This window comes from Diplotaxodon limnothrissa, linkage group LG8, assembly GCF_057381915.1.
Source record: "Diplotaxodon limnothrissa isolate DT_005_m linkage group LG8, D_limnothrissa_male_GT1.1, whole genome shotgun sequence".
NCBI classification, from domain to species: Eukaryota; Metazoa; Chordata; class Actinopteri; order Cichliformes; family Cichlidae; genus Diplotaxodon; species Diplotaxodon limnothrissa.
Genome location: NC_140603.1, coordinates 16,163,121 through 16,175,161, shown reverse-complemented (window position 1 = coordinate 16,175,161; position 12,041 = coordinate 16,163,121). Strand labels below are relative to the sequence as shown.

Below are 12,041 nucleotides of genomic sequence, written 5' to 3'. Positions count from 1 at the left end.
TTTTAGAGTGACTGTACTATTTTTTTTAAAGGATAATAATAATTGCCCACCATGAAATATCTCTGTATTTATATTTTTACAAACTGTATGTTTGTAGACATTATTGTACAGCAAAAAACTTTTCATGTCACCCTGTAATGTACACTGTAAAAAATCAAACTTGCAGTTGTTGAGCTTACAGTCATTTCTTTCACAATTCAACAATAAAAGTTCAGTTGGCCCATAAACTCAAATACATTAAGGGTTTCAACTAATCATTTAACGTTTTGGAGCAAAAGTTGGTCTCAGATGAAATTTATTGCTGGCAAAATGAATGAATTCAAGTTTTACATGAGTTGAAGCTGTTGGCGCCTTTCTGTGCCTGAGTACGCATGCGCATCTCATATTTTTGGATGCTACGGGGTCTACTTTGCGCTTTTGCAAGGACTGAAAGCCACCTGCCCGTCTGCCTTAATGAGAACGTGAGGCTAGGAGCTGGATAGATCGTTCATCTCAAGTTTCTAAAGGCAAGTAATGTTTCTTTTATTATATCAGACAGTATATGTTTGAACAGTCTCAATTTGTCTGTTAGAAATATCACAACTGAAGTTCTTCGTATTTTTCCGAAACTTAGCATAGCATTACTTTCTTGGCTAAGAAGCCTTGTGGCTTATGGGTATGTGTTTACTATATCATTTAAGATTCCATGTCACAAACTACGTGCCATGTCACAAAACAATGAAAATCCGACAAACTTCGCTACTAAAGAGGCGCGCTCATATCTGACAAGCCTCCGCGACACCCCCTATGCGTATTTCATGAAGTGCAGTCTGTGGCCGCCATACCACCGAACGAAACAAAATAGGCTGGCTCACTCATGACCAACAGCAGCAACCCCCCACCGCTATTTAAATAAAATAAAATAAAGTTCGGGGGCGCCTGCTGCCATGTCGTTTAATTTGTTCGAATCACATCTAGCCAATAAAATGTGTGCTTTAGTTTCTGTGTGAACGGGGTGGTGGAGTCCTCATGGCCAGCGAGCTCCACTAAATGAACTAAATGAAATATGAGATGTGACAATATAGTTTATATCGATATAGTCTACATTATCATTATACTCGTGGAGCCGCAAGTTTGCCTCTCTTTTGTCCACTTTTGTCTCTACGCTGTGTTACTCCGCCTCTCTCCTTCACTGAACACAACTCCCCCTCCCCCATCGCTTCACCTGCAGGCAACGACAAGATGGACACGGCAGCTATCAAAGAGGAGCTGGTCGGTAAAAAGAAAACATTTGAAGATTACTATTTTAGTACTGTCAGCGTAAAGTTAATGCCATAACTGCATTAACGGGGCAAATCTCCGTTAACTAGTTACCGCGGATCACCCCGTGCGTGGGGCTGGGTGGCGTTAGTGAGCTAACCGGGCTAACGCGTTGACGCACGGCCTAAAATCCTTTCATCTCAAAAATCGACAGTCTGCCTTATGTATGAATTCTGGTTGTGCTTACTGACCTCGAACCAATTTTATGTGGTACACAGCTTAAAAAAATATGTCAAATGTTTTGGTACGACTTTGGTAAGCTATGAAGCTGCACTGCTTGATGGATTGTTGGCGCATTACGGCTACCGAGGAGCCTCGCAGAGTGATACGTACTCTGCTTCAACGTAATATTACCATATTATGCGTGTAAGGACCATAAATGGCGCCTGTAAGAGACACGGTTACAAAGAGGATTTCAAACTCCAGGCTGTCAGTTGCGCAGTAGAACTTGGAAACAGAGCAGCTGCAAAATCTGTCTTTGTTATTATGCTCAGCATCTTTTATTTTACATTTTGACTGCACAATTGTGAGCTTTTTGTTATGCACAAAACAACATTGTTTTGGTTTATTTATGGAGCACCATTAATAAATGCACTGATAATTTAAACAGATGCTTCAGGAGTTTTATCCCACTCATACTCTCAATCCAATGTTTGTCATTCTAAGTTGTAAAACCAATCACACAAAATTATCCTTGGCTTACATAATACATCCCAGTATACTGTTGGTGCATTCCATGTAGAATACAATTTGTTAATAATAAATTAAATAAATTAAACATTTGATGTAATGTATGTTTTGTAAATTATTTGTTTTACTGTGTTTCACATGGCATTTTACAAGGCAGAATCAGCTCACTTTAGTGAGCCAAAAAAATTCTTAAGTAATGTCAGGAAGCTGGTATTTTATTTTAAAACTAATTGCTATTTTTATTTATTTAGAGAATTAAAAGCCAACTCCAGACCACTGCTTGTCCTGATTTATGAGGGACTGATGAGGAGTTGGTAAGGAGAGGAATCAGAACAGGAGTGCCTGCCCCCCGCCCCAAACACATTATCAGGTAATGTAACTTTGGTAATTTGAGATTAATTCAGGTTTCTTTTGAATTGTTGACACTGTCCTCTCCTCTCTTCTCATTATAGCTTTTGTATGCAGTGCCAGTTCTGCTCTTTTGTCTGTTCAAGCCAAGAAGTACTCTTAAGACATCACCAGCTACGACATAGAAGAGGATTTCATTTGCCCTGTGTTTACAGTGACTGCGTCTGTTCGTTCAGGACACGAGGGGCATTGAAGTCTCACCTCAGCAGATCACACAACAGGGCTAAGAAAAGGCAGGAGATCTCAACATTTTTTTGTGATTTTTGTGAATTTAAGGAAAACTGCTCACAGCATACATTTATTTCACATATTTTAAGGCACTTAAAAAAAAATCAGACTGTATCCTGTCCTTTCCAAAAATGTGACTATGCTACCAACAATTTAACAACCTTTACGTCACACACAAGCAGAAAGCACAAAAACTCAAAAGATATAAAAAACTGTATTAGACTGATTTCTCATGCAAATGCATGTCCTAGTGAAAGTAGCTCCCCTGATAAATCCTTAAATACCTCTCAGGAGCCAGAGACATTACCAAGTGGTTCAGGTGTAGCATCAAGTGATAAAGAGGACAATGAGTTTGTAGATTACCAATGTCTTGAACATAAAATAGCTAGACTTTTTCTATGCATGCAAACATTGTTACATGTTTCTAAAAGTGCTTTGCAGAGAATTATTGAGGAAATTAGTGACATTTTAAAATTTTCTCAGGTTCATTCATTTCAAAGAATCAAACAGGTGCTTGCTGAACAGAACATTGAGGCAGATGATGATGTAATTAAAAATATAAATGATGCACTTTTCAAAACCAACCCATTAATTATCTCAACAGAACCAAAAGGTGCATTATCTACTGATTACAAGAGAAATATTTATTTCAAGAATAATTTTCATGTAATTGAGCCTACAGAGTACATCTACAAAGCGAGAACTAGAAATACATTTGTTTATGTCTCAGTAAACCAGGTCTTGGAGAACTTATTGAAAGAGAAAAGTTTCTTTGAAAAGTTAGCATTTGATAAAGAAATTAGTGAAGGTTACAGATCATTTAGAGATGGGCAGTATTTCAAAAACAACAAGCTTTTAGGATTGCAAGATACTTGCATTAGTTTAGCTTTGTATATTGACGACTTTGAAATATGCAACCCTTTAGGAACATCTCGAAAAATTCATAAAATAACTGCTGTCTATTGGGTTGTACTCAACTTATCTGCAAGGTTTCGTTCTACATTACACTCAATACAGCTTGCTCTTCTTGGTAAAAGTGTAGACGTTAAACAGTTTGGGTATGATGCTTTTCTTTATCCACTCATTGAGGATTTAAAATGTCTTGAAAGCACAGGGGTGTATGTTGAATCTTTAAATAGTTTTTTAAAGGGAACTGTATTTTGTGTCTGTGCAGATAACCTTGGGGCTCACAGCCTTGCAGGCTTTTTGGAGTCCTTTAATGTCGACAAATTTTGTCGATTTTGTAGTATTGATAAACATCAGATTGCAGCTCTTGATCCTACAGAATTTCCATTAAGAACTGTGGAACAGCATAACATTTTTCTAGAAGAGCTTGAGGATGGTCAAAGACAAAGTGTGTGTGGTGTCAAAGGTTCCTGTGCCTTAAGTGCGTTGTCCTATTTTCATCCAGTCACTGGATTTCCTCCAGATATATTACATGATTTCTTTGAAGGTGTTGTCCCTGTGGAATTGTGTTTGTGTCTTCAAGATTTAATCAGAAAGGGTTTTATTACATTTGAAGGATTAAACAAACGTATAAAATCATTTCCATATAAATTCTCTGATAATCTCAACAAGCCACAACAAATTACAAAAGCCAGTTTTGGAACAGGAAGAGTGAGTGGCAATGGACATGAAAACTGGACACTTTTGCGTTTGCTGCCTTTTATCATTGGGACCCGTATACCAGAACATGAGCCATCATGGGAAGTATTGATGGACCTTAAGGAGCTTGTTGAAATTGTTGTCTCGACAACTCTATCAGAAGAAATATTGTCATACTTGGACACCAAAATATTGGATCATCGACGATTACTGATAGAGACTTTTCCTGATTTTAATTTGAAGCCAAAACACCACTATATTGAACATTATAGTCATCTTGTGCGTTGTTTTGGTCCCTTAGTTGATTTGTGGACTATTCGATTTGAATCTAAGCACAACTTTTTCAAGAAAACTGTGCATGATGTCCAATGTTTTAAGAATATACTACTAACACTTTCTTCAAAGCATCAACAAATGATGGCATACTTGTTAGATGGTCACAGTCTTTTTAAACCAAGTCTGCATGTTGATAATATTGACACAGTTGACATCTGTTTCTTGAATGAAAATCTTCAGAAGTGCTTGAAACTGAAATATCCACAGGTAAAAGCTGTGTCATTTGCTAAATGTGTTTATCTGTATGGGACCCAGTATGTTAAAGGCATGATCATTTCATCAGGACAACTGAGTGGACTACCTGAATTCTACAAGATACTGAACATTTTGGTAGACTCTGGGAAAGTGTCATTTGTTGCTACAAAGCTCTCCTCTTGGTTTATGGAACACTACAGATCATATCGGCTTGACAGCAGCTACAAAGATCTGGAAATACTTGACCCAGAAGATTTGAATGATTACCACCCTTTAGCTGAATACTGCGTAGATGGACAACTGATGGTGACACCTGTTACGTGCCTCCTGCATTGAAAGTGATGGTATGTATTATTCATAAATAGTTTTCAGTTGATTACTTTGAATTTGTCAATTATTTAGAATTGCGCCCTTTTTTTTTTGGTTTGTCTTCACAGGCCCTGTTACTGCGAGTCCACGTCAGTCCAAAACTTATCAGAAAAATCCAACTGTCCACTGTTCCAGAATCTGTGAAGCAGCTTCAAGATGAACTACAAGCAAAGCTTGGACTTGAAGGTGACTTTGCAATACAATATGAAGACCCAGATTTTGGGAACGCACTTTGCAACCTGATGGATATTAAGGAGCTACCTGCTGGACGGGCAGTGTTGCACCTCATTTGGGAGGAAAATGCATCAGCCTCGCCACCACAGACTCCATCTGATCATAGCGCTATCTCATCTATTGATACAGCCAGTGTGAGTTCAGCATCTTCTTTCAGCCCATCCTCATCCACAAAGACCTACATGCGTAGCACTTCACAGTGGCCAAATCCATTTCCTATCCCAACCTTTTCCTATGATGTAGCGTTAAAACTTCGCAAGGGCAATGAGGTATATGAGAAAGCAGGGGCAAATTTAAGTGTAACAAGAGACATCAAGATGGAAATTCTAGACAAGTTGGCACAAGAAATGTTTGCAATCAAAGCGTACCCTGACAAGAATGAAATAACATCTGTTGCACAGGAGCTAGTTTCCAAACATCCCTGCCTCAAAGAGCCTGGCAATGGCACAGGATATGATGGTTGGGCAACAAGCATTAAGTTCAAGCTTGGCAACTACCGTTCCAAGCTAAGTAAAGCTGGATGTAGTGAAGTTGCAGTCAATCGAAAAAGAAGAGGGGAAGAAGATGACAGTGGCTCAAATAGATTTTCCTTAAAGAAACCAAAGCGAGGTGAAGTCAACTTTATCCCTGATGGCCCAGAAAACTACAATGATGAGTCTCTTGAAAATGAAAGATGCATTTTGGAAGATGAAATGAAGAAGAGGGATAAGAACATGGCACTCATCACCCAAAAGATGGACATCACATTCTCTCTCAGGAGGAAAGAAGTTGTGGAGATGCAGCCCTTGGTCAAGGAAATGCAGCTCAGATGGCCAGCTCTCTTCTTGAAAGAACAGGTAAGATAATCTCTTAAATATTTAAAGGAAAACTTCCATTTTTTTTTTCTTCTTCCCTTTTTCCCCAGTGTGGTCTTATTTCTAAAATGGAAAACGTTCATTTATTCACCCAGAAAAATTTCAAGGCATTTGGAGTTGTTAGAAAGAAATTTTAATCCCAATGTTACGAGTCAGTCGTTTTGCAAGAGAGAGCTGAGCCAAGGTTATGGGGAAAGGATTCACTGAGACAACTAAGAAATGCCTGAATTAAGCCAAAAACCACTCTGGAGGGTTTTTAATCTAAGGAAATAACATTAAAATGTGTTTAAAAGCTCCAAAAAGTTGATTTTACATGATATAGGACCTTTAAAAGCATCTGTTTGTATCACTCCAATATCTTGTAGAAAAGGTTGAAGGCTCGCGATGAGCTAACAATGCTAGTGGTAAAATATAAAAAAAATACTTGGCTCTAAAAATATGAAGCTAATTTTGGTATTACCAACAACTATTGAAGTGAAATCTATTTACTTGTCAACTTGCTGTGTATAATAACGGATTGCTTTTATTTCGCTCTTCTCTGGGCACCCAAAGCGCTTTACAATTCCACTACTCACTCACTCTCACATTCACACATCGGTGCAGGGAAACCACAGTTGTAGCCACAGCTGCCCTGGGGTAGACTGACAGAAGTGACGCTGCCATATCGCGCCTCTGGCCAACACCAGTAAGCGGTAGGGTAAAGGGTCTTGCCCAAGGACACAACGACCAGGACAGAGAGAGCTGGGGATAGAACCAGCATCCTTCCGGTTACAGATGAGCTTCCCAACCCCCTGAACCACGGTCGCCGCAATGACGTGTCTTCACTGGGCATCTAGAATCTTTTGGTGCTGACCCTTAGCAGGCAACAGCCATGAAACTCACAGAACAGGATTGAGAAAGTCACTTACGTGTTATGAAAGTATACAAATTTGACCACAGGATGTTATTCTTACTTCATTCCTACATAACTATAAAATTAATGGAATTTTTTCAATGAATTTAAAATACAATTTATTGATTTATTTCTTTTCTGCAATGAATCCTGTAACAATTGAAACCATTATTTTGTCTTATCAACATTTGATTAGGTATTCTATAGACTTACTGTAAGATCTGCCGATCAGATTTTTCTTGGGTTTTTTTTTTTGTTTTTTTTAATACGTCAGTTATAATTTGTACCACCACTACCACTAAAGGAAAAAAAAATCCAATCAAGGCCTGACCAATAGATCAACCGAGACTAAATGTTTTGAAATTAAGCTCTTTTAACCAAATTTGAAAACAATGTGATTTTTATATAATGTACCTTTTAAAAGTTTTCTTCTATATTTTTTTTGTTGCTTTGTAGATTTGTGCGGAATTCTCACGCATTACCACCAAGGATCTCATGGGGACCTTCTTGACTGCCCTCGACACTTACTCACTTCGGCTGATTAAGCTGTATCGAATTAGAAAAGCTGCTTTCCGCAATGACATGGATTCCCTGTTGCAGAAGTTTGATGAACAGGTAATATATAAAAATGTATTTGTGTCTGGTTTATGAGGAACCTGAAGTTCCCACTGTAACGAAAGATACTTTATTAAATATTTACTAAATTGATGTAAAAATTGTTAGTTTTCAAAAAGTGTGTCCTGAATGGGATTATAAGCTAACAAGCAGCGCTGTGTTTGGCAGATTGCAGGTCATGACAGACAGTTCAACTCTCATCCCACTCATGGCACTTTTTGTTATAAATGTTGTAATAAGTGTGCTACATTTGTTGCACATCAAAATTACTTAAAAAATAAATAAATAAAAAAAATCTGACAAAAACATGACCAATTATCTGTAATAACTCATTTCAACATCTTATTTCTTAAGGCTGTATTTTGAGCAACAACACTTAATGTGTTTTAAAAACAAAATGGTAGGTTTATAAATGAGACTGAGTCTTATTTGATTTCCTTGTTTTAGGTCTCAAACATAGTCCAGCATCGACGAACCATCAGTTTGGAAGGGTTACCGATATTTGTTCGCGACGACGAGACCAAACTCTTCTTAACATGTCTGGTGAGTATGCACATCTACTCAATCTTCAGTTTTGGTTTTCAGAGACTTATATGTACTGTTGTTTTTTATTTTGCATAGGATACAGATCCAGTTGAGAGGGCAACCCGAGGTGTTACGGTGGGCATCCTCACTGTTCTGGAGGACTACGTGGGACCCAACTCGCAGTCCACAGTGGTCAACACTGCCATTGTTTTGGAAGAGGACATTATTCTTGATGATCTGCCAGACCTTCCCACTGCCTTTGCCTACTTGTTTGGCCTACTTTATGGGCTCAACATGGAGTTTCCCAAAGAACTCAAGTACACATTTGAAGCTGTGCAACACATTTTTATGGAGTTGACATCTACCTGTTCCCAGAGGATAAGAAGCTTCAAAACCAAGCTCTTAACCAAAGTCTAACCTATTTGACAACATGTTCAACTCAAATACAACTTGTGTAAAACAGAATGGCAATTTGTTTTGATTTACAGTTTTTGGGTTTCGTGGCAAGTTGCTCTGAAAAAAGTTCATTTCTGTCTTTAAGAAAACTGTAAGGTGCAGAAAGTTCTGAATCAATGTCTTCTGTTCTAACTTTACTTAATGTGGCTTGCATGACTGATTGCAGATTTCATGTATAACATGTTATTATAAAATGTTGAAAGGTTTTATTCTAACTTGAGCTGTTTTAAACAATTTTTATAATCTGGTTTTAGGTACATTTGTACTAGTTTTATAACAAATGTGGCGCGATACTGAACTTCACAGGAAATTGGAGTGTTGATTACTATTAAAAGACAAGTGGTGGAAAAATTTGTTTGAAAGTTGTTTGCTGTATGGAAACCAGATAGAAGTTGTTCACATCCTGCCATCTGATGTTTTGAATCCGTTTGTTAGTGACTATCTATCAAGATAGGTTTGATATTCTGTCTGACAACACCACCTTTAAAATTGGATGAGTAACATTTGTTACAAAAATTTGACTTTTTTTGTGTTTTTGGAAGGACTTTATTTGTGGCTGAATGTTGTCAGTATGTTAAAAATGGCTGATCTCAAAAGTCAACATTGTCAGTGGTGCAGTTGTGTTTGAACACAAAGTTATTTGAAAATCAACTGTGTAAACATTCATTGGTACAACAGGGAGCACCTCATGAAAACTATGAAAGATACTTTTTCTAAACTTTAGGAAATTGATTGGCAAAACAAAAAAAAATATGTTGTGTAAACGTTAGGAAATACGTTGCCGAAACTAAAACTAATACCTTGTGTAAACGTTAGGAAATACGTTGCCGAAACTAAAACTAATACCTTGTGTAAACGTTAGGAAATACGTTGCCGAAACTAAAACTAATACCTTGTGTAAACGTTAGGAAATACGTTGCCGAAACTAAAACTAATACCTTGTGTAAACTTTAGGAAATACGTTGCCGAAACTAAAACTAATACCTTGTGTAAACTTTAGGAAATACGTTGCAAAAACAATAAAATATGAGTTGAGAAAAAGGACAATTATTAATTTTGTCAACACAAAAACATTAGCTAAAGCAACTTATCTCCTAAACTTGAAATTATAAGTTATCCATCAGAACCTAAAAACGTAAATGCAGTCGGTTGCCTTGAGTTTTTAAGTTTTAGCAACGTTTTTTTTTTTACAGTGTATAATGAATGAAATTTAATATATTTTATATGCTTAAAAGCAAAGGTGGAAAGTAACGAATTACATTTACTTGCGTTGCTGTAATTGAGTAGTATTTTTTGTGTATTTGTACTTTTTAAAGTCATTTTTCAAGTCGGTAATTTTACTTTTACTTAAGTATATTTTTTAAAAAGTATTGTACTTTGCTACATTTTCAATCACACCTCTTACTGAGTAAATTAAAAGAACAAACAAACAAAAAAAACCCCAACATTGCGCTTCAGAAATACTGCAGGTAATGATGGGTAGTAGAACAAATTGGCGTTGGGTCACGATAAAGATGGAGTCTGATATCGGTGGTACGGATCCAGCGAAAAAAGAAACCCCGTTGAATTCTGCTGACCCTGAACTCGAAGAAACGGATGTGAACCCCTGGCCGTATTTAAGGGACCATTTCGGCTTCAAGTGCAAGAAAGGCAACAGCTTTATTATGCAGTGTAAGCTGTGTTTGCCCAGAGAGACCGAGTTAGCAGCTTTTAAAAATTCCACATCAAACCTGCGCAAGCATGTAGAGGTACGTTAAATGAAACTTGTACATTTATTTTAGCAAAAAGGCTGTGCTCAAGTTAATCACATTAAGTTAAGACATAAGCTGTTATTGGGCACGTTGTTGTCCACGCAACTTACATTTTTTTTTTACTGGATTGGTAAATTGCCAAAAGAAAATGTGTTTACTTACATTTTTCCTGTTTGTTAATAATAATAATTTATTTTAAAAAAATAGTTAAATTAGACAGAAGACAGAAGCGGCTACTTTCTTACTTAACCCACATATGTTCACACTGCAGGCAAAAGAATAACATGTGCTATGTGCAGAGGTGTTTTTTTCTGTTCTCAAACTGATCTCCCTGTTGGAGCTCAGTCTGGGGAGAGTTATTTTTTTCTCCTTATCTTTCCTCATGTGGTGCATTTTCCATTGTTATACCTCTCTGACCTGTCTTCCCCATGTGATGTTTGTGTAATGTATGTATGGTCAGAAGGGTAAGATGGCGCTGGCAAAGGTCGGCAGCCTTAACCCAATTTCCTTCGGGGTCAACCTTCAGGATCAATAATGTTTTATTGAATTGAATTGAAATGCTCCTCAAAATTAACAGAGCAGGGCTATGTTTAAAAAACTTAAAACACATTTTTATAGCAGCTGCCGTACAGCTCAATTCAGTACTTGTTCTCTTATTTGACAGTTTAGGACACATTCTCATGTAAAAGAATTATATGGTTTTGACAGTTTGGTTGGTTGGTTTGGTGACCATTATCCATTTTGATGTATAGACTTGCACTTTAACTGCCACTGCACTTTAATTTGTAAAGTTTTTCTTTTAATTAAAAAACAACTACTTTGAGATTTATCCCATTGTCTTTTTTGCACTACTCAGAAGAGGCTGTCCTCCTGCTGACAAAAAAGTAACTATGTAACTTTTACTCTGAGTACATTTTAAATGAGCTACTTTTTAATTTTACTTGAGTAAATTTTTAGACAGGTAATTTCACTTGTACTTGAGTAAAATTTCAACAAAGTAATAGTACTTTTACTTGAGTAAAATATTTTAGTACTCTTTCCACCTCTGCTTAACTGCTGTAGATGTGCAAAGTGCCAATAACAATGTGAATGCCGTTGTTCAATAAATTGTAAAATGTGTAATATTTATAAAAGATAAAGTTTTTGCTTCATCATTATCATTCATTATATGTAGTATGTGAATAAAATTCATTTCATTTTTCATACATAACTAATCATCCAGTGTAGAAAAACAACATATTGTTGAATCCATAACTAGTTATATATTCTCTCTCTTTTTGTGATTAAAAGCTTAGGACTCTAAACATTACAAGTTTATCTTTCAGAACCATCAACACAACATTACGGATTTATATTGTTAATTAACAGAGCAGGGGTCTCCAACCTTTTTTGTTCTGTGAGTTACTTTTACACAAAAAAGCATTAGAGAGCTACTCATACTTAGCTAAATTTATTTATATAGCCAATTTCTAAAAGCAAGTGAATGCTCATTTTCTATATCTATCTATCTATCTATCTATCTATCTATCTATCTATCTATCTATCTATCTATCTATCTATCTATCTATCTATCTATATAAAAAC

At 36.6% G+C, this 12,041-nt stretch overlaps 1 protein-coding gene across 1 annotated transcript; it reads left to right on the top strand.

Annotated features, from left to right (window-relative positions):
* Positions 1–4,597: 4,597 nt before the first annotated feature.
* Positions 4,598–8,848, top strand: LOC146626611 (uncharacterized). Its single transcript, XM_085361383.1, has 5 exons — positions 4,598–5,105; positions 5,199–6,200; positions 7,567–7,725; positions 8,173–8,268; positions 8,347–8,848. The coding sequence occupies exons 1-5, from the start codon at positions 5,103–5,105 to the stop codon at positions 8,665–8,667; spliced, it is 1,581 nt and encodes a 526-aa protein (XP_085217509.1). The 5' UTR covers positions 4,598–5,102; the 3' UTR covers positions 8,668–8,848.
* The last annotated feature ends 3,193 nt before the right edge of the window (positions 8,849–12,041 follow it).

Coding starts and splice junctions, on each gene's coding strand:
- LOC146626611 (XM_085361383.1), top strand. Junction 6,201..7,566: donor CTCTCTTCTTGAAAGAACAG/GTAAGATAATCT, acceptor GTTGCTTTGTAG/ATTTGTGCGGAATTCTCACG. Junction 8,269..8,346: donor AACTCTTCTTAACATGTCTG/GTGAGTATGCAC, acceptor TATTTTGCATAG/GATACAGATCCAGTTGAGAG.